Source organism: Vombatus ursinus, unplaced genomic scaffold, assembly GCF_900497805.2.
Source record: "Vombatus ursinus unplaced genomic scaffold, bare-nosed wombat genome assembly UNPS02014802.1, whole genome shotgun sequence".
Taxonomy (NCBI): domain Eukaryota; kingdom Metazoa; phylum Chordata; class Mammalia; order Diprotodontia; family Vombatidae; genus Vombatus; species Vombatus ursinus.
This window is the reverse complement of record NW_020954580.1, coordinates 13,845,075-13,868,745: the sequence shown is the minus strand read 5'-3', so window position 1 is coordinate 13,868,745 and position 23,671 is coordinate 13,845,075. Positions and strand designations below refer to the sequence as shown.

At 36.1% G+C, this 23,671-nt stretch overlaps 1 protein-coding gene across 1 annotated transcript in view; it reads right to left on the bottom strand.

Moving 5' to 3' along the window:
• Positions 1 to 3,487: 3,487 nt before the first annotated feature.
• ERBB4 (erb-b2 receptor tyrosine kinase 4) overlaps positions 3,488 to 23,671 on the bottom strand; it is an 833,670-nt gene continuing 813,486 nt past the window's right edge. Inside the window, exons 25-27 of the mRNA XM_027873426.1 lie at positions 8,397 to 8,444; positions 7,261 to 7,558; positions 3,488 to 4,015 (exon numbers count right to left, since the gene is read on the bottom strand). Coding sequence (XP_027729227.1) covers positions 3,570 to 4,015; positions 7,261 to 7,558; positions 8,397 to 8,444 — 792 coding nt within the window. The 3' untranslated portion in view covers positions 3,488 to 3,569. The remainder of the gene's footprint in view (positions 4,016 to 7,260; positions 7,559 to 8,396; positions 8,445 to 23,671) is intronic.

The window sequence follows — 23,671 nt, the reverse complement described above, 5'->3', positions numbered from 1 at the left end:
GAGTCCTCTTGCATTTACATTGAATGAGATGAAACATTAAATTTTGACTTCCATTTTTAACTCTTTGACTAATTTCTATTCAACATTATTTACTATTTTAAAGAAGCTTATTGAAAAAAAAGGCTTGACTTTTGGCCTGACGCATAACCATAAGTCCTGTTTATGCCATTGGGAAGTCCAGGAAAGAAGTATCTCCATGGGGAAATACATGCACACATACCTCTTTGAGATGCTTCTGCAGGCGCTAGGGCCTAACCCAGTTTAGGGGCAGTGAGCTTCTCTACATCTTGCCATGTAAGAGCTACTTAAGCATGTTAATAACCACTTATCTTAAAAGCTGTTCATTGCTAGAAATGTGATTTCCCAAGGGAGGTTTATCTACCAACAAGATTTGTAGATTTGAAAAGTTCACTCAAGTGGAATTTACTTTCAGATATCATAAATTTACGCAAGCAAATCTGAAAGTTCCCATTAGTAAAACCATCCCCTGGAATCTGATCCCCTGGAGAACAATGAATATCCCAACTGCAGTTTTTTTTTGTTTGGCTGTACTAGCCAAAAGCCACCATCTTGGAAACCAATGACATATTTTCACTCCTCCGAGCATATCACATCCAGATACGTTTCTTAGAAAAACAACATAAATATTGCTGGAATAATTAAGGGAGAATAATCAGTAAGAGTTATTTGGTTCAATTTGGATAACACAGTATACTACTGGTCCATCTTCTACTTGAAGTTTGTCTGAGCCATTAAGGGTCAGATCTTTTTAATGGTGCAGTGGGATTAAGACCCTCTTACTTCTCAGCAACCACTTACCTATCACACCTCAACAGAACCCTCATTTACTGCCCACAAAGTAACCATTTTCTTCACCATTTTTTCATAATATCCAAGTATTATTATGGTAGACACTATGTAAATATGATATTTTTTTTTAAAGAGGGGAATAAGGAAAATGTTGGCATTACTGACTACCTGGAGACCGAATGATTTAAAAAAAAAAAGTATACTAGAACCCATTTTGTGAAGGCTCTCTTTGTTTAAGAGATCCATTCAAATGAATGAATGGGCTGAAGGCTACTGATATGTCCCTAGTAAACCCTGAATTATTAAAGATACCCTCATTTTACTCCTTTCCTCCAGGAAGCCATTCTAGTTGCTGGTGCTATTCTGGAAAGACTTATATTCTTCCCTTGACACTGTTTCTCTTTTTCATGGCTTGGAAAGACTTTCCCCTCCTGACTGTTCTCCTTCTGGGGTTTATGGCTAAAGTCCCCTAATTACCATTAGGATTTATATTTGTACAGCTGATTTCTTGGTGAAACAGTTATAAGACTAGCTCTGAGTCCTCTTGAGTTTCTCTGTCCAGGCAGTCCAATTTATATAGGGTTTCCATATCACTCTAGCCTAGTTCACAATGCAGTGGCAGCATTTAATATAATTGGCAGCATCATCTTGATTACCCATGTTCTCTGAATGAAATCATAAGGTACTCTTTCCAAATTACAGAGGACAAAAAAAAAAAAATCAGTCTCTGTTAACAGTCCCTGAATGATAAGAGTCCAATAAGATATGTACAAATAAAGGAACTCAATGGCCACTCCAAGGCAATTTACTCGTACAAACTATATAGAAAAATGGCCTTTACTCTGGGGTTTCCACAAACCCCCTCTAAAAGGCCAGTGATAGTTTTCAATGAAATTGCTTAGGTTTTAGATTTGAATGTATCTCTAAGTCTGTTTATCTTAGGTAGATTTTTTTTTTTACTCACACCCCAAAGAAGAAAGAACATTTCTAGTGCATCTGAAGCTCTCATTCCTGCCACTAGGCCCATCACCATCTCACATCTAGTAGTGTTAAAATTCACAATGATACAATGGAAAGGTTTTCTAAATTAACATAATGGTTAAATAAAACTGAACTCATTATGCAAAAGTTAAAAAAAAAGATCAGCGTGTCAGAAAATAAAATCAAACCTTGGAAAAAATCATTATGATCATTTATACTTTTTATAATCCCAATTTCTCTGAGCCATGCATGTCTGTATTTTTTTCAACCTTCTACATACTACACCACCTTATGTGCTAGAGTTAACTTCTAATTCAACAACTATAGTCCTAATACTAGACACTCCATGGACTTCAGTTCAGGTCTTGTTCATGTCAATTTCCTTCATATGGAGAATGAGGACTGGGTGGCCTTTCTCCATAACATCGTTGTGATGTCACAAGTAGACAATGTGCTTGGCCCTCCCATAATCCCTGGGTATTGTTCCAAAGATGTAATTTACTTGGTTTGGCGTTTCCACAGTCTTTCTTCATCATTACTCTTTAAAAAAAAAAAAAACATTTAAATAATTTGAATTTGCTGGTCACTTCCATATTGCTTCTTTCAAAATCCAGAAGAGTTCAGAATGAGAACGAATAAAATTGTAGCTTAAGTGCAAACTACATTCCTGAGCATTTTGCCAGGTATGTAAGCTCACCCAATCCAGTGTTTTTCTTCCAGTTTAAAAGATTACTTAGTGGGCCACCCCTGAACATATCAGCAGTTTTCATGAACCACATGGAACTGTCTCTTGGTTTCTTTCTTAGATCCAGCATTGCTTACTGCCTTTTAACTATGATCAATAATGAGCTGGAAGGAGCAGTGAAAGTTTTGGGAGATGTGCTTTATGTATGTAAGTCTCATGTTTATTACAATAAATCATGGAAGTAAGATTTCGGTTGTATAAACCTTATGTCTTGGCCTCCTTTTTAACCTCAAAAAGTGCATATTTGAGGGTTTGCCATTTTTGCAATCCTAAGAGGAATTCTTATTTAAACTATTTTGTTAAATTATCTCAACACATAAAAATGCTAATGACATGTACTGAAGCATCAATGTAATATCTCTGCAATTAGAAAAAAAGAACCAAAAACTGGGAGAGGGGCTAAGATGAAGGGATTGGCCAAAGACAAGAAATCGTATAATTATTTCTCATAACTTTGATGGAGATTCAAATAGTTATGAAAGCCAAAGTTCACCATTTTCAGTTGCCGGGATAGAAATTGTTACAGAAATTGGATTCTCAATCTCAATTATTATACTATCATATGTGATATAAAAAATTGTCCTTTTCCTAATGGAAACTACATTATTATTTCCAGTAATGCTGAATATGCACTCATCAGTTCCTGCTGATAGAAACAGACACCATGTGACTTTCTCTATAGCATCTGAGTTTTAAAAATCAAGAACTATTTTGACAGCAAGCAACACTGCCAAGTGACATTTACTGGTCGTTCCCTGGCCATTCTGTCATGACCTCACCACGTGGAGAAACCAAAAACAGTGTGGTCCCTCCTGTCTTTCTCTTTCTTTCCTTCATTCTAAGTTCCAAACGAGAATAGCACAGGACTTTTCATTCTTTCAGTGCATCCTTAACAGCTTCTGTTTGGATATCTCAAAAAGACTGGCCTGGAAAGTAGAGGAAGCCCACAAGAGAAAGAGAGGGGGGACCAAAGAGGGGTGGAGCATGGACACTGGAGAGGGAATGTCTCTCCACTTCTGGAACGCTAACAGGCCTACACCACCGTGTTTCGGTGTCTGTAGGGTGGAGGAGGCAGCACAGTGCCTGGCTTCAGGGAGAACTCAGAGAGGTATTCAGGGTTCTCTGCCACAATAGGCCGGATCCGTCCATTCTGTTTGTAAAAATATTTTGTGCTGTACTCCTGCAGGTAGTCTGGGTGTTGAAGGGTGCTCCGAGGAGGAAGGCTGTGGTTCCAGTAATCAGGGTTGTCAAAAGCTTTCTTGGCTTTCTCCGGTCCAGGTAGGCCATTGTTCTTCAGGTACTCTGCATTTCCCAAGGTGTTGGCAAAGGTATTGAGGTACAGTGGCTCATTCACGTACTCATCCTCTGCTTTTGGTGGCCCACTGGAGGCATTATGATATTCAGGGTTATCCAAGGCTTGAAGGTCACCATTCTTTCGCCGAGAAACAAAAGGATTCTCTTCCACAGGGTTCAGGTAATCTGAAACAGATAAAAACTCATAGTCAACCTCTATTTCCTACGTAATACTTGTATTATATCAAGGTTATTATGAAATCCCTTTTAATTACAACTGATTCCTTTTTCTGGGGATCTCAAAGCTATTGGCTTTGTTTTCATGAATTCTTGTAAAAACTATTTTACAGATTACTATCACCATGGCAACAGAAGGAAAGGGGAGGGTATGTAGTGAAGAAATGATAGATCAACAGCAGGGCTGGGATTAGCATTAATCCTTCTCACTCTGAGGGTACTACTCCTTCCTACTAACTATACTTTCCATTACATTCCTCCAGAACTAAATCTCTCCTCTTAATTCTGGCCCATTTTCTCAATGTGCTATTGTCCAAATTGGTATAAACTTGTTGAGTGAACAGAAGCTTATCTGGGAATACTTAGAGGCCTCAGAGTGTAGAGAAATCAGGATTCAACTAAAAACTGGCAGGAAAACCAGAATAGGTATGGCTTAGCCCCCATTCCAAGACAAAGATTTACAAACAAGTGATGGCTTTGATCCAAACACAGCCAACAGTGAAGAGAAAAGATGTGCCTGCTCCGTAACTGTGTATTTGTTGTTCAGTCATGTTTGATTCTCCATGACTCCATGTTGGGGTTTTCTTGGCAAAGGCACTGGAGTGGATTGCCATTTCCTTCTCCAGCTCATTTTGTAGTTGAGGAAACTGAAGCAAACAGGGTTAAGTGACTTGCCCAGGGTCACACAGCTAGTAAGTATCTGAGGCCAAATATAAATTCATGAAGATGAGTCTTCCTGACTCCAACCCAGTGCTCTATCCATTGCACCACCTAGTTGCCCACATAACTATGTATTGCTTGTGACAATTTGGTGGTAGCTGCCATTAGTAGAGATTTTCTAAAAGCAGGATGTCAAATCAGGAAAGGAAATAAGGCTAGATAACCAGGAGTTTATACATGTTAGATTTCAAAATAATAATAATAATAAAACACTGGCCATGAACCACCAGTTAGTGAATGTATTACAACTCAAGTACTAGATATACCTGTAGTATACTAGAGGCAGTAAAGGTACTTTATGTGCATATTTCTAGAAGCAATATACCTTATACCTTTTTTCAGATTCATTATGAGCTCAAAGGATGAGGGCTATATTTTTAGTTATTAGGTGGATTTGGGTTGGGCAGGATCTCAGATATGGTCATTCACCTAGATAGCTTCTAAGGGCAGTCTGAGTTGTAAATCTGTGATTTTATTTTTTTATGTGATTCATTTGAAGAGAATATGGACAGAAAGAAAATTTGCCATATACTTTTAGTAGCATATTGTGGATTCTTTAAAAAAGAATTGGCTAAGCTTTCAAAATTCAGATTTTTTTTTTCACACAGAATGTTAAGAAGATATATATACATGAAAATGTTAAATCTATCATTGGATAGTTTAGTTGGTTTACTCATGGTGTAGGCCCTAAAAAATCACAATGGGGCTCTTGAAATACACTCAGCCTCTTAATTTATGTGGTATCTATCTTTTAAACTCTGGACCAGAATTTAAGAATACCTAATCTGCATGATGCAGACCAATCTGCATCAACTGAAATACTACACTTTTTTTTTTGTCCACAAGGCAAATAAAACAGATTGTAGGTTGAAAGCTTTTATTTCAAAGCAAATACGCTATTTAATGCTAAGTGTCTTTTATGATTTGAAAACTTGAAATGATATTTTATTACAGCTAAGGTAGGGCTCAGGTTTTTTTTGGGGGGGGTGGAGGAGAAGGGTCAATGGTGGGGGTAGCTTAAGGACATTCTGGGTTCCCTCATGGTAGGGGGCTAATTTTAGGAGTGGGTATGGAATAGCCTTTGTTCATTTAACCACAAACATCACACCCATGTAATAGTATTCTAACCTATTTTTATGTACTGTTCTCTACCTTGAAAAGCTTTATGCTACCTTTGGAAAAAAAGTGATTTATATTTCTGTTGACTACATGTTATAATGTTGGCATGATTAAATCTTAATGAAGGGAAAGATAAACTTAATTCAATTAAGGTTGTATTATTCTCTTGTTTTTAGGAGGCTTTTTATCATCTTAAAACTTTTAATTAATTTTGTTATTGAGCTCAAGATGTTTGACTCTTCTGTAACTTTTTGCTTTGATGATGTCATAGATGTTTATGTATATATGATATTTGCATATATATGTGTGTGCATATATATATGTATGTGTATATATATATATATATACACACACACATACATAAACATATATTATTATGTTTCACAATGGGACAGAGACCTGAACTTGGAGTCACAGGGCTTGAGTTCAATCTCCTTGGCTCTGCCATTTGCTACCTCTGTGACTTTGAATACATTAGTTAAGCTCTATGGCCCTCAGTAACCTCACCTGTATAATGAAGGGCTTGGACTAGATTGGACTCTGAGATCCCTTCCAGTTCTGGATCAATATTTCTAAGATCCTGTATACAAAGTTGAAAGTGTTTGAAAAATAGGTCATCCAGTTAAAGTTAAATAAGGGAGCCCAAAGCGTCAGCATTTCGCAACATCTGATCAAATCTTTCCATTTTTGAAAAGGAAAGACTCCATATAATAAACATTTCAAAATTCTTGATTAGTCTCCCCACTACAAACTATTGCTGTGGCATAAAAGAAAATGTTATCCATTCTTGTAAGGACTGTGGAGGTGGATTTCCTTAGGACAGAGTTTAGAATCTTAATTTTTAAAATGTAATTTTAAGGAATTAAAATTTCTCATATTTGTATACTCAAGTCTGACAGGTCCAATTACTCTTCATTTCTTTTCTTTTTTTCAACTGGACCTTTAATTTCATTGCTAATGAAATTAGCTAGGCTAGGTGCCTTTGGTTGAAGAACTTTCTCTTCTCATCCAGATGAGTACCTCCTCTGAAGTTTGTAGCATCAAAGAGTTTTGGAACACTAAGGGTTAAGTGATTTACACAAGGCCATTTCTAGCTTTGCTAAATGCTTACAACTTCAATCTGCAAACGAATGCTTTCAGCACAATAAAAAATATACTTCTACATCGTCAATCAAAAGTATATTGGCCAAATCCTTGTCAACTGTCAAACAAGATATTAATTTTGAGATACTATCCAATTTGTATCTCACAATGCTTTTTCAGGATAGAGAATATCCTACTCAATGATTCTGTCCACTACTCATCAGCTGTCACGTATGATTAAGAATGAAATCAATATATATATATATATATACCTTGTTTGGGTTTGTCACGCATTGGAGTCATATACCCATCTTCATCCATTTCTCCTCGTGGGCTCCGTTCCGCTGCAAACACCGTGGGGTCAGCACTATATCTTTGGGTGCTGCTGTCCTCCTGGACAAGGGGTGCCACTTGTTTGCGCAGAGTGCCATTACAACACGTGTCATCAAAAATTTCTGCTGTGGCCCCTTGTACAACAGGGGCTTCGGGGATTATACAGCTGGTGGCCCTGTATGGCAGAGATACTCCTTGTTCTGTAGCAAAGCCCCCATCTCTATACACAAACTGGTTCTGTGAAAAGCAAAAAGACATTTTGAGAGGAGGTGATGATAGGAATAGCAGAAACACCAAGAGCAGCAGTGAGATCATAAAGGACTATCAAAGCTCTTCTTTCAGAAAAAAAAAAAAGTTGTCTTTTTTTCCTTAAATGAGATATAGACTAAAAACACCTGAAATATAATTTTCCTTAAATGATGAATCCTTTATAAAATACCTGGTAATGATACATTATCCATTTTGCTTTTTCAACACAACTTAAGCCTGACCTGGCAAAAAACAAAAAAACAAGAAAACAACCACATTATATGTACTTAGCTTATTTGTGGCATGAAGTTAGAATCTCTTCCAGAAAATGGAGTTGTCAATGCCTATAGACAATTGTCATTACAAACAGAAATATGCTGATGTGTTTTAAAGTTGAAGTTTCCCTGTTCACTACCTTTCCCTGAGGCTACTATGGCTTTCAATCTCTAGTACTATACTAGAAGGCTATAGTCAGATTATTACTTTACAGAACATGACATGAAAATTTGGAGCTAAAACTAGCCCCTTAATTCAAGAGCATAATTTATGAGCTCAAGTAAATCCCTTGAAGAAAAACTGAAAGCTATTGCTGATCTCTAATATCCCTGAACTCTAAGTTTTCTAATGAGTTCCAGTCTGGGATAAAAAGCATCTGTTGACATGTCCAGACAATGGACTGTAGCATCTTACTCACTGTTGGCAGGGGGAGGGATAAAAGGATTGGGAGGGGGATTGGGAAAATTATGGAAGATAAAGGGAGAGTAGACATGGTATGTCCAAAGGGCCAAAAGGCCTAAAAGATGAAGGTTGTTTGTGAAATACTTACTCCTGACATGGGGGTGTAGGCAGGAGGAGGGCTGTGTCCAAATTCACTCTAATAGGAAAGAAAAATGGAATGACGGATATAATAAGAGGTCACATGAATGGAAAACAAAAGCCACATGAATTGTATGAACCAATGGGGAACTCATGCACAACAGTGAAGTCTGCACAACTGGTGAATTCACATCCTACTCTGGCTACAAGAAGCTTATTTGGAAAATCAAATGTTTGGATTTAATTCCAGAAAATGAAAATTCCATACAGAACTTCAATGTACCAAAGATGAAAATTCTAATCATAATAACTTTTCTAACAGTTTTGGAAGGGAATGTAAAGGAACATAGAAGAAAAATTTTCAAAGCTTGATCCTGATCAAGGAAAGGTTTCTTTTCTATACAACTCAATGGAATAGAAGAAAAAAAAAATAAGACTCATGTACAAAATCACAATGGTAAAATAGAAGAATGAACCATGCACCTAGGTTCCAACTTGAACTTGGTCACTTAATAGTTATGTAACCCTAGACAAATCATTTATATTCACCAAATAGAAGTACCCCTTATCTGCATGGAAATAAAACTCCTTGTCCTGTTTGCCTCACAAAATGTTGTGAGGAAAACAATCTGTAAACTCTAAAGCCTTTTTATAAATGTGAGCTACTATTACTATCCCAAGAAGAAACCAATCTGTTCCAAAGTAAGTGGGAGTTCCTGTTGTTTGGGATCACTTATGCCTCTTCTATCCTTCATCTTTTAGATACCTTAATGGGTCAGCACCCTAACTTTTCTTCATATAGCTATAAAATTATTCTTGAGTCATATTTAGTTGTGTCTGACTCTTTGTGACTCCATTTTTATTGGGTTTCCTTGGCAAAGATACTGGAGTGGTTTGACGTTTTCTTCTGCAGGGTCCCTACTTTACAGTTGAAGAAACTGAAACAAACAGAGGTCAAGTGACTTGCCCAGGTTCACACATCTAGTAAGTATCTGAGGCCAGATTTCAAACTCAGGTCCTCCAGCCTCTAGGCCCAGCACTCTATCCACTGCACCAACCAGCAGCTATAGTTATAAAAATGGATATGCTATTTACTCTAGTATTGTTATGTGTGTGCATGTGAACAATATTTGGTCTTAGGTGGGTGGGGAGGATAGAGAAAATGTGTATTTAAATGTATGATAAAAATAATATAGAAACTCTTAACTAGACCAAAAAAGCAGAAGACTATGGAAAGAAAGCTGCCTAGGTGCCTCTGACATAGTCTCCTAATGTGAATAAAAATCCATAGGGACTCTACCTCTACTTCAAAACATTTTCTCTTACCTCCCTATCTAATATAAGTACCCTCACAGGTCCAAAAATCACCAAGGCTCCCTAGCTTCCTCCACCCCAAATCAGGATGTAGTGTCACGTAGATCCCTGCCAACAACTGATATTCCTTATTCTCAGGGAACTCAAATTAGAGCATCAACTCAATTGATCCAGCTACCTTTCTCATTCAGAAAGAATACCTTGAAAAAGGACCTTCACATTAAACATTTATTAAGTAATTAGTGTGTAAGACACAGCACTCAGCAGCACAAAGACAAAACAAACAGAATGATCACTAACCTCAAGGAGCTCCATTCTTCTAGACCCAAAGATGGGAAGTAAAACTCAAGCCACTCACATTTAAGATGATTAGAACTTCAAAATGGAAGAGTAAAGTCAGGGACTTGCCTGAACTCTGCCAAATTCCCCTCCAAACAAATTTAAAATAACACCTCAAAATGAATTTGGAAATGGCAGAACAAACAAAAGGATGGGGTGAAACAATTTTCTAGCCCATGACAACTTAGAAGTTCAGCAGGAAAAGTCCGTCTCATTGAGGTGCAAGTGGAACTCAGTCCAGTATAGATCACACCCTAGTAAACAAGCAGCAGGCCTTGGGAACAACTGAATTAGCAGGAGTGACAAAATCAGCAGCAGTAGTTTCTGGAACTCTCAGCCCAGATCAGGTTGGCACTGTGTTTAGGACTCTGTTGTATTGTCCATACGTGGTTTCCAGTTGTAGTTGCAGGACAAGGAGTAGGAACACAGGCGCACTCAAACCTGTAGCCACCGGGATAGAGGAGCTGTGGTCATGATTTCAGGGCAGAGAATAGGGCTTTTGGTAGCTCACAAACCAGAGCGTATGCCAGAAGAGTGGTGACCACACCTCTTCTTAGATCATCCCACCCTAAAAGAACTGAAAACTTACAGACCCCCAGAACTAGTTGTTTTTTTTTTTTTTAAAGCAGCATGAAAAATCTGAAGTTTGGGACAGTGCCCCTTCTACTCCAGGAAGAGAGCACAACTTTAACATAAAGTTGAAAGTCAAGAAATAGGCTGGAAAAAAATGAGCAAACAACAAAAACAAAAAAAAAAGAGCATAACCATAGAAAGTTTTTATGGTAACAGAGAAGATCAAAACACAAACTCAGAAGACAACAAAGTCAAAATAGCTATATCCAAAGCCACAAAGAAAAATGTGAATTGGTCTCAGGCCACAAAAAATTCCTGTCAGAGCTCAAAAGGAATTTAAAAAATCAAATAAGAGGTAGAGAAAAAAATTGGGAAAATAAATGACATCTATGAAATAAAATAATGAGAAGAATCAACAGCTTGGTAAAGGAGACACAAAAAATACTAAAGAAAATATCACCTTAAAAAAAATAAGCCAAATGGTAAAAGAGGCACAACAATCTACTGAAGAGAAGAACTCCTTAAAAATCAGAATTGGCCAAATGGAAAAAAAAATGTACAAAATTTCCTTGAAGGAAAAAAACAATCTGTTAAGAAGTAGAATTGGCCAAATGGAAAAAGAGGCACACTGAAGAAAATAATTCCTTAAAAATTAGAATTGGGGTGGTCTTAGATCCTTGTATTGTTGAAAAGTCAGTCTATCAAAGTCAGTCATTGCACAATGTGGCTGTTACTGTGTACAATGTTCTCTTGGATCTACTTATTTCACTCAGTATCAGTCCATACAAGTCTTTTGGGGTTTTTCTGAAGAAATGGAAAGAATCTACTGACTACATCCTGAAAGAGATCTCAAAACGAAAACTTCCAGAAATATTAAAGCCAAATTCTAGAGCTCCCAGGTCATGAAGAAAATATTGTAAGCAGCGAGAAAGAAACAACTGAAATATTGTGGAACCACAGTGAGGATAATGCAACATTTAGTAGCTCCTTCATTAAAGGTTGAAGGACTTAGAATATATTTTAGAGAGCAAAAGAGCTAGAATTGCAATGAAGAATCACCTACTCAGTAAAACTGAATCTTATCTCCAGGGGGGAAAATGGATATTTAATGAAACAGAGAACTTTCAAGCATTCCTGATAAAAAGACCAGAGCTAAATAGAACATTTGACTTTCAAGAGAAAGACTCAAGAGAAGGATAAAAAGGTAATCAGGAAAGAGAAATCATAAGGGATGCAATATCCCAAGGTTAAACTGCTTTCACTCCCACGTGGGAAGATGATATCTATAATGCCTAAGAACCTTCTCATTATTAGGGTAGTTAAAAGAAATCTACATAGAGGGCATGGGTATGAGTTGACCATGATGGGAATACACACACACACACACACACACACACATGTACATATACACATATATACATATGTATGTACATATATACATATATGTGTGTACATATACATATACATATATGAAAGACAGATCCACTGGGAGAAGGGGAAAGGGAGAGGTTGAATGGGCTTAATTATCTCACATAAAACAAGCATGAAAGAACTTTTACAGTGGAGGGAAAGATGGAAGGTGGCAGAAAATGCTTGAATCTTACTCTCACCAGAATTGGCTCAAAGAGGGAATAACATATACAGTTATTTCAGTATAGAAATATATCTTACCCTACAGGGAATTAGGAGGGAAGGGGATCTTTTCCCCTTCTCTTTTGAAGGGATGTGGTAGGCTGAGAGAAGGGAGGATGAATTGAGGGAAGTAGTAGTTAGAACCAAAACATTTTTGAGGAGGGACAGGATGAAAGGAGAGAGAAGGATAAATGGGAAAAAATGGGATGGAGGGAAATAAATAGTTAACAATCACAACAGTGGAAACATTTTTATAGTAAGTTTCTCTGATAAAGGTCTCATCTCTCAAATATATAGAGAATTGAGTTAAATTTATAAGAATGTTAAGTCATTCCCCAGTTTACAAATGGTTACAAAACATGAACAGGTAGTTTTCAAATGAATTGATTAAAGAAATGAAAATTTAGAACAAAACAAAACAAAACAAAATTCTGAGATACCACCTCACACTTGTTTGATTGCCTAATATGACAGAAAGGGAAAATGACAAATGTAGGAGAGGATGATGTGGGAAAATTGGGACACTAAAGCACCATTGGTAGAGTTGTAAACTGATTCAACCATTCTGGAAAACAATTTGGAACTATGCGCAAAGTGCTTTGAAGCTGTGCATGCCATTTGACCTAGTGGTATAACTCATAGTGTATCCCAAAAAAAAATCAAAGAAAAAGGAAAAGGATCTCTATGTACAAGATATTTATAGCAGCTCTTTTGGTGGTGGCAAAATTGTGGGGATGCCAGTCAATTGGGAAATGCCTGAACAAGTTGTGGTATATGATGGTGATGGAATACTTTTGTGCTATAAGAAATTAAAAGCAGAATGCTTTCAGAAAAACCTGGAAAGACTTACGTGAACTGATTATGTAAAGTGAAGTGAGCAGAAACAGGAGAACATTGTACACAGTAATAGCAATATTGTATGATGGTCAACTGTGAAAAACTTGGTTACTCTGATAAAGACAATTCCAAAGGATCTATGATGAAAAAAAAAAATCCACTTCCAGAGAAAGGACTAATTGGAATCTGAATGCAGATTGAAGGAAACTTTTTTTGTTTCTCTTTCTTTCTTTCTTTCTTTCTTTCTTTCTTTCTTTCTTTCTTTCTCTCTTTCTCTCTTTCTTCTTTTTTGTCTATGTTTTCTTTCACAACATGACTAATACAGAAATATGTTTTGCATGACTCCACCTGTATAATCTACATCAAATTGCTTGCCTTCTCAACAAGGGGGGAAGCAAGGGATGAAGGGAGATAATTTAGAACTCAAAATTTAAAAAAATCATTTTTATATTATAAAAATTATATAAATATATATTTTACAAATAAATATATAATATTATAAATATATTTGCTATATGAATATTATATAATTATATAAAATTATTTTACATGTAATTCGGGAAAAATAAAATGTTTTTAAAGGGCTATGAAAGCTTCTCTGGCAGAGACCTTTCCCCATCACAAGTCCTATTTTGACTTGTTGCTTGCTGATATTTGAAGGGGGGGCTGGGTGGCAGTGGCACCTAATACTCTTTGATGCTTTTAATGACTGCCAATCTTAATGGATCTAAAATAATGCCTCCTACATCTTACTGATCAGGTTTTCAGGGTCAAGGCAAGTCTGTAGAACTTTATAGTCTTTAGATATGATTTCCCTAATGTAAAGTGAGAACAAAAATTCCCAGAGACCTTCCAAGTTCTGATTTCCACTGCTCTTTCCCTAGGCTCTGTTGCCACCTATCTGTCTCTCTACCTGTTGCCAACCAGTATGCATACCACTTGGAGGACGTAGTTTATTTTCCCCAATTACTCAAATATGAAGGGGTAGCTACACACCCAACTGAAATCATGAATCCTTGAATTAAATACTAAAATAGAAGGGGGAAAACTATTCCTATCCTCTCCATAACTACAGTCATGTGAGGAAAATATATGCCAATCAACACACCTAGATGTTTGGTGTAGGTAGTCTTTTATATATAATTTAGTGATGTGTTAGCATTTTGTAAAAGGATTCTTAAGGATCTCTAGTTGAAATCTGTAAGGAAGATAGCTCTCCAAAAAGAATCTCCATTTACCAAAAAGCATCGGGAAGATATTATGGGGGAGATACATTGTTTGCGAATACCAGGGTACCAAGTAGTTCCTTGGGAATTATCCAGGAAGAAATGGTATCAAATAAATTTGGATAATCACTGGAGCTGGCTTACAACCTTGTGCAAATAATTTGGGGATTAGTATGATAAGAAAATGGCCATTCTTAAGTCTCCTAATGTGGGATGTCAGAGCAAATGATGGGTTATTGTAATATTTACAAGGCAATTCATTGAGTAGGATAATATGAATACAAGGCTAAAACCTGAATAGATTTTGTGTTAATAGTGAAAGGCTTTTGTTATTATGGTGAAGAGATAGTTTATTCTTACAGGAATAGCAAAGACCATAAGGTTCTCAGAAACTTCTTGATGGTCAAGACTTATTGAAACTTTCATAACTATATTTTGAGTGGTCTAGAACTTCTCTCAGATATTTAGAGATGCATTTTTTTTCAATGATACAATTCATATGTAAATGCAGTGGATTTTTAAAACTGCTGATTATCAGCAATAATGAAAGGTTGAAAGGGATAATACAAACTTAAAGATAATAAATAATATAGGAACGAGACCTTTGCCAACAATAGGACTACTTGTAGGACTCAATTAGATTCCCTCGGGGGGGGGGGTGTAAATTGAAATCTGAGAAGAAATACGCAATTCATCAATTTATTTGAAGTCAAACATTTATCAATTCTCATTATGTACTTTAGCTGGCAGGATACTCCTTAATCTCAGTCAGGTGCTACCTGATCTCTTGATCCTTCTATTAATTCTCTGACTGCTCACTTAGGTTCCTTCATCCCTAAAATGCTGCCTGCCACTCCCATTTCCTTTACTATTTTGCCCTACCTGTTTGAGGTGTTACCTTGGACAAGTCATTTAACTTCTCTTAGTTTCTTTATCTGTAAAATGGAAATGATAATGCTTTACCTTTCTTGGCCTCATTTTATCCATATGAAAAATGGGAATTATAATGCCAAAAGTAGGTATCTCACTGTGTTATTTTAAAGAAAGTCCTTGCTAAAACTTAAAATGACATAGAAATGTGGTGTGTGATATTAAAATGTACTGCTGACCACTAGTAATTGGACATTTACTGGCATAGAGATCAGAGCTCTACCCTACCTCAAATACTTACTAGCTTTTTGACCTTGGACAAATTACCTCACCTCTCTCAGTCTGTTTTCCTCATCTGTAAAATGGGAATAATAACAGCACCTACTTCACAGGATTGTTATGAGAATAAACAGAAATGATATATGTGAACAGGGATAAAGGCTGGAGCTGTGGTTTCATTATTATAGAGACCACAAGATAAGGAAAGGAATTCAAATAGTGCCTACTATGAGCAAGGCACTATACCGAGCACTTTACAAATAATTTGATTCTTACAACAATCCTTAAAAGTAGGTGCTGTTATTATCCCCATTTTACAGCTGAAGAAATTGAGGCAAGTGAGATTAAATGATTTGCCTGGGGTCACACAGGAAGTGTCAGAGGCGGGATGGAACCTAGTATTCTCTTGACTCCAGGCTCTGCATTATTTCTGCTGTATGTGCCTTGACAACCACTTCAAGGAAAGATGATAATGATTTGTTACCAGCATATACATACAAAAACAAGGTGACTATTGCAGTTTGGAAAGAAGACTTGAAAAGAGGGTTAAAAAAAATTGAAAAAACCCACACAACTTCTGAGTTGTCTAAGGCTAGAGGAATTCACCAGAGTACTCATGATTACTATATTCTTTTCACCTCTTGGCTTGCCAGCGAGGTGGAGCTGCCCAATAATGTTGTTAAACTACAATCGCTGTGTGAAGAAGCATCAATCATCTCTGTATCTTTTACGTGTAGGATAACTAAAGAAAAATGATTAAAGGGATGGCTCACCTGTTGTTCCCCTCCAGAAAAACAATCAGTTTGTTGGCTACCTTTGTCTATTACATTGACTAGTTCTCATCCTACTGCCCTCAAAATAACTGGACCTTTTAGATTTTGTTTATTGCAAGACATCAGGAGAGGTCGCACCATATTAGAATTCACTTAATGTCACTCTTCTGACATGACTTACAGCCAGCAACCTGCCAAATCCATATCAGGTTCTCTTGCCAAGTAACATCAGCTTCGTTCGTTTGTCTTTTTTGTTTTTCCCTGATCTCAATATTAAAACACAAATAGTAAGCAAAATCCTTTTAGCAGTTATTGTTGTTAGGATTGTTGAGTATGTGTATGTATGTATGTGTGTGTATACATACATATATATATATATATATATATATATATTTGCCTTTTGATGATTAAAAAAAAAAGCATTTCTTCATTTTCCCATGCAAGAGCAACTCAACTCCTAGGGAACATCTGTGAGACCAATTAGCTAGGCTTGAAATTTGATATAATTGTTGTTTAAATATATTTAAATTACATGTTAATCACAATGTCATAATTTATGGGCTTTGAAAATAACTTTTGTGCTTTAGAGCCAAGCCAGATTTTACTTTTTTTCCTCTGGGTTTTTTTTTCTGTTTTTAGCTTTTAACAAGCTCTTTCTCCCCCTTTCCCCCCACCTCCATTTGGGGAGTTGAACTCTTAATATTGGAAATGATTACAGCTGCACATAAAGCTGTGAGTCAAAATTAAAATCCACACTGCAGTTAGAATGGACTGGAGTGAACCTGAACTTCAGAGGGAAGAGTTTTGTTTTTAGACTCTAGCTAAGCCCAGCAAAGCTCATTTTTGCCCAGTCTTTAGAAGGTAGAAGTAGGTTTATGTTTTCAATTAGCCAGCAAAGGTATTTAATGTCAGCAGGATGGAGACACAAAGAGATAGGTTATGAACTGAAAGAGGATACATGGGTAGGTAGTTTTTCTGGTGGCAGATTTGTGAAGGTGGCAGATGGAGGACAGTTTAATTTTGTGTCCTTATCCCTGGGGCATTGTATTCATAACTTTGGCTTAGATGCCAGAAGTTATCAGAAGGGCAGGTAATATAGTAAATGCATAAAATATAATATTAGTAGCATTAAAGTATTAAACATGTTTAAATATATTTCATAGTATTGGCCCATGTTACATTAATAAACAGAAAAGTTCATTATTGTGCACAGTATTGTTTCCCTTTATCTTTTGTCAGAACGGCATCCTTTTAGACTCTCAGAGTTGGAAGGGAACCTTGAACAGAAATACCTTCAATGCATCCCATCAAGTAGATGCAGTCCTGCTTACACACCTTCAATGAAAGAGAGCCCACTCGTTCTTTCCCTAGGCCCACTCTTCTGTTTTGGAACAGTGTTAATTGTCAGGATTTCCTCACATTGACTCAAAATCTACCTATATGTAAATTTAACCCACTGGTCCTAGCCCTGCCTCCTGTGACCAGACAGAACAAGCCCACATCATCAGTCACATAATGGTCATCAGGTATTTAAATACTGCCACTATGTCACCTTACTCTAAGTAGTCTCTCCTTCAGCAGGATCTAGCTTAGCTTATTTTCCAGGACCCTCATCATTCTCCTCCGGTGCCAATCCAGCTACTTTTTCTCCTGTCTTAGGAGAATGCTATTCTTATAACCAATTGAAATCAGCCCTAGGAAAATGTTCATGTTTCATCATCACATATCAGTTTCCCCAAACTAAACTTTTGGGCAGAGCAGAGCAGCATGCTCTATCTAGCTTCTGTATTATTAAATTACACAATAAAAACTGAATTACTTTTTTCCCCCTCTAAATGATTTATTCCTGATGAAGTTCTTGATCCGATTAATAAAAATATGATCTTGCTCTACAAGACATTTTTATCCAATCAACAATAACGTATCCTCTATCACACTTAATATAGTATGTATTTTACATAGTGCCCCCAGGAAAATAATATGCCAGTCGATGAATCCATATGCCACTTAATCGGCCGATAAGAAGTAGGGTACAATTAATGAAAATCAGAAAGTAGTTCAAAAATACTTTTATAGTTTTTGCTTGTTTGATTTTGTGGGAATCTGTCTTTGCAAGGAAACAAATTGTGCTTTCAGAGGGAGCTGTCCAGATGGTCTATTAGAAAAAAAAATGCTAGGCTAAGATAAGTATACTGGGAGCCACAACTGACTAGCTTATAAACTTTGGCAAGAAACTTAATCTCCCTTGTCTCTTAATTTTCTCATTTTCTCTCCCTTGCTTGACTTCCAGGATGACGAGGTAAGTGAAGGGACAATATTAGTAAATGTCTGTCTGAGCCAAGAAAGAAGACTTTACAAGCCAAATAGAAATTGTGCAAATAGAACAACTGTTTTATGGCAAATCTGCTTTTCTTCACTACACTTTTGTAATTCAGATTATTAAATGCACCCTATTTTATAGATGGATATAGACACATGACTGGCTCTAGGGGAAATTCTGAAGTAAGTTGCCATATCCACCCTCTTGATTCTTAGCTCTTTCCCCCATTTTTCAGCTGTCCAATGCTCTCTTGGTTTTTTTTATCTCAACTCCTTATGAAAACCTGCTCTGAAGAGAGGATCTGACACTCATACTGATGTATAAGTGAATGATAGCACTTTGTGTTACTTCTCCTGCATTTCAAGTGATTTTGAAGTGAAATAGACCTCTAAGGCTCAATTTTCAGTCACAAGTCATCAGGAGGAGGGAAATGTTTAGATGCCTTCTCAATGCCCCTGAAATCACATTACTTAAGTCACTGACTACTCTTCCTATATAGGAGTCCAGCAATTAATTGGGAGGAGAATGGTTTTAAATGACTGGATGACAAAATTTTCACATGATAAAACTAGGATTAAAGGAGTTTTGTTCTTAGCACAGGACTCTACTCAATAAACTTCTCTTTTTTCTTCATTAAAGGCTACATAAATTGCTGTATTCACAGGTAATGACTCACATCCTTTTCAAATAACCAGTGAAAAATACGTTCTTTTTCCTTTAAAAGATGTTTCTGTAAAATGCATCTTAATCCAGTTACAAGGAGTCATCTTTCTGTACTATTTTTACTGTGGTTCTCTAAGGACAATTTCTAAATCCCTGACTTTTTAATCTCATTGCTTTAAATGTCTGCTTTGTGCAAATGACATCTCATTATAAGGGAACGAGGTTATTCCCATTCTCAAAAGCAAAACAAAAGGGAAAAAATATATTTTTACTTAACCACAAAATACCAGCAGTTAATGAAGGCTAAGCAGATGGAACTTAGTCACGCTTTTTGAATATCATGTTCTGGCATCATTAATCATAGAGATTCCCATCTTCTCCCATGGTGTGATCTCTACACTCTCTAGTTTGGTTTAAGATGGGGGTAGCTGCCAAATTTATCTTGATTTGTACAGGTTTCTTTCAACTGTTGTATTTCAACATCATGGAGTGACTTTAAGGTACATAGATGGAATTTTTAATGGACATGGCAACTGTTTAAACCAAATAAAATTAAAAATCATCTTGAACTTCTATTTTTGAGGCAGGAACAAGGTGTTGAGCTTAAGAGTCCACTGTTTTTTATCATTAGTGTAAATGAATAGGAAGTTGGATGCCTATCCTCTATCTAGAGAATTTGTGCTATGTATGAAACTCAAAAATGCTTGTAGAACTCCAAAGTCAAATCTTTGAATGCCCAACACAACATTATAGATAATGGTTTCTTATCAATAAGCATTATTCACATTAATACTTACAAAGTACTTTATGGCAATTATCTTGTTGGAGTTTCATAACAATCCTGAGTAGTACAGAATTATAATTCCTATTTTACAGATGAGGAAATTGAGGCTCAAAGAAATTAGGTAACACATCCATGGTTAATGGCAGAGGCTAGTTTTAATCACAGGTGTCCGTAACTCTAAATCTGTCTCTTAAACCACTATGGTATGCTGCTCTGATATGATAATGTCTTTCTGGCACCCTATGAAACTAGCATGGTTGATGCTCAATCAACAAATATTTATCACCAACTCAGGATACTATGTTAGGTTGCATATTTGGCATTTTTGTGTAGAACATACACTAAGGCAGGACACTAAACATTATCCTGGATCAAATACCAAGATCATGGACAACTATAGAAAAACATATTATGTAATTGAAGATAGGGGCACTAGAGATCATCTCTCAAGTTCTTTCCATCTCAATGATTCAATGAAATAAATTGTGGAAAGAACAGGAAGACTATTAGTTAGAAGACTAGATTGTATCAGTGAACTTTGAGTTAGCCATCTTATCTCTTTGGGGCACAGTTTTCCATCTGTAGAAGGACCCTTCCATTTCTAAAATCCTAGAGCTCTACGATTCTATATTTTGAGGTTTTACATTTCACCTGCACTTTTACATTTTTGATGTGGAAAAAAACAACATCAAAATCAAATACAATGGATTCTACAAATATACTTCAATAAATATTTTTTGAGCACCTGTGTTATGGGCAAAGCACTGTGCTAAATGCAAAGGAAAAATAGTAAAAACTTAAGGTATCGTTCCTGCCCTTGAAGATCTAATAACATGTTGGAAATTCACTCTGATCAATATTTTCTTTTTCTTTCTTTTTTTTTTTTTGTTAAGGCAATTGGGGTTAAGTGACTTGCCCAGGGTCACACAGCTAGTAAGTGTCAAGTATTTGGTCTGAGGCCAGATTTGAACTCAGGTCCTCCTGACTTCAGGGCCAGTGTTCTATATGCTGCACCACCTAGCTGCCCCTTGACAAATATTTTCAAATGCTGCTCTTCACTCATCTTCTGTTATTGCTTACGTGAAATGGCCTATCACTAATGAACTAACAAGCATTTATTAAATTTTTAGTATGGACCAGACAGACACCGGGCAAAGTAGCTGTAGTAACTCCTTTGTTCTTTGTATTTCTCTCCTAAGTGTAGAGCACAGTCCTGACACTCAGTAGATGCTTAATAAATGTCTCCTTGCTTGCTTGATTGAAGATACAAAGATAAAGACTATAAATGTTTTTTGTAAACAAATCAGGGATATAAGTAGTACATAATTTTTATGCTCATGGAGGAGGTCCAAAGGTTTGAACCATTACAATACCAAACAATTATAGAAATTATAGAAATTTAGAATTGGAAGAGATCCTAGAAATAATCTAATCCAGTCCCTTCATTTTACAGATGGTGGGGGGGGGGGGATTAGAAAGTTCAGGAACATTCAAAATCAAAAGCATTTAAATTATGTGAAGCAGGGGGGAAACATTTAGAACCTCTTTATACTTTTGCAAATTAGCTATTGTAGAGAGAACATAGTGAAGTAAAGAAAAGATGGGGACTTGCAGCCAGAACATGGATTTGAATCTTGACTAGCATTTATGACTTCTTGACCTTGGGAAACTTCTCACCTCCTTCAACCTCAGTTTGCTCACCTGTAAAGTGGGAATTAGTAATGCCAGCATGATCTACCTCATAAGCCTGTTTGTGAGGATCAAGTGAGGTAATGTATGTAAAATATCTTAGAACCAAATTGGACTAAACAAATATCAGTTGTCATTAAGAATATTGCTTACTTTCTTCCTCTGAGAGGGTTCAGAGTTTCCCTCACATTACAAACAAACATACACAGAGATATAAATATATATGTGAACTTCAAAGCTATAAGCTCAGATATTCAAAAATTTAAAAATCCATACATTTATACTTATATGTTTCTATATAAAATTTTAAAGCAATTATATATTATATATACATATACATACATACTTACATACATTTCTTCCTTTCTCCCTTAGAGTCTAAATTGCTATCATGTTATAGACATGTTCCTGTCACCCTCCCCTTCTCAAATTACAAGAACTGTGGAAATGCATTAAAAGTTTAAAAAGCTGTATTTTCAGGATAAATCCACTTTTATGGGTTGTTTTAACTGAGGGAGTAAAATATAGAAAATTTAATATAAATTCCATTCATTTAGATTTGGGGATAATTCAAACTGGATTGGTAAATTTAACTTTGCACTGCTTGTGCAAAACACATTTGATAAATTGATTAATAATTTAAATAAGATTTCAGGAGCCATGCATAATTCGCTTATAAGAAAAGAGCCTATTTACAAATAAGTCAGCATATTTGCCCTACGTCTAGTTGTTAGGTTGTCTTCTATGCAGATGGCTACTACAAATTTTAAATAAATGGTATCCATTGAGATATACTAGGTTAAAAAAAACCCAAAAAACTTCATATGGAGATTTTTTTATTAGCAGTTACGGGGTTACTTTGCTCATAATTAAGGAAACTGCATGTTCTATATTTATTGGTATGAACTTGTAATTTCATTCATTCATAGAACTCCCAGTGTGCAAACTCTTTGTACTGGTGCAGAGACATAACTCTGCTACAACTTAGAGTCAGAAAGTTGCCGGAAATACTGAGAGCTTAATGGTCACATGACTTGCGCCGACTTGAATCTAGATCTTCCTGGCTCCAAAGTGCCAACTCGATCAATTAATGAAACTCTCTCTTATTTAAAATATTTCTGTAATTTACACTTGCTTTAAGTTGCAGGATAGAAAATAAATTCTCATAAATTACCATTTCCCTAACGTAAACCAGTGGGCAGAGATAAAAAGAAATTCTGTTTCAAATAGATACAAGTTGTACATAATACTTGGCAGTCTACCTGCCAAAACAGAAACAGAAACTATATGAATTCATCTATATGCACTTTATGGAAATAATAACGGACCCAAATAATTGGGGAATTATTAGTTGATCATGGATAGGCTAAGTCAATATAATAAAAATGACAATGATAATTTAATTATTCAGGGCCAGACCAATCAAAATACTAAAAATTTATTTTGTAGAGTAAGAAATAATATTAATATTCATTTGGAAAAACAAAAAGTCATGAGGGAAATAAGGGAAAAAGTAGAAAGGAAAAGGGTCTAGCAGTATCTGATCTCAATGACCCCAGCTACTCAATGATAAGAACTCAATATTTGACAAAAATTGCTAGTAAAACAGGAATATAATCTGATAAAACCTACATATAGAGAAATGTTGTAGTAGAGGCTGGGGAAAAGGGAGCACATAAAGACATTATTGATGGGGTTATTCTGGAAAATAATTTGGAACTATGCCACCCCCCAAAAAAATTATTAAACTCTGCATACCCTTTGACTCACCTGTACTAGTATAAGGCTTAATAGACAAAGACATCAAAAAGGAAAAGGACACATATTTACAAAATATTTATAGCAGCTCTTTTGGTGCTTTTTGGTGACAAAGAATTGGAAACAAAAGAGTTGTCCATCAATTGGGGAATAGCGAAGCAAATTATAGTGCATGAATATAGTGAAATACTATCATGTTTTAAGTAATGAAAGGGATAGTTTCAGAGA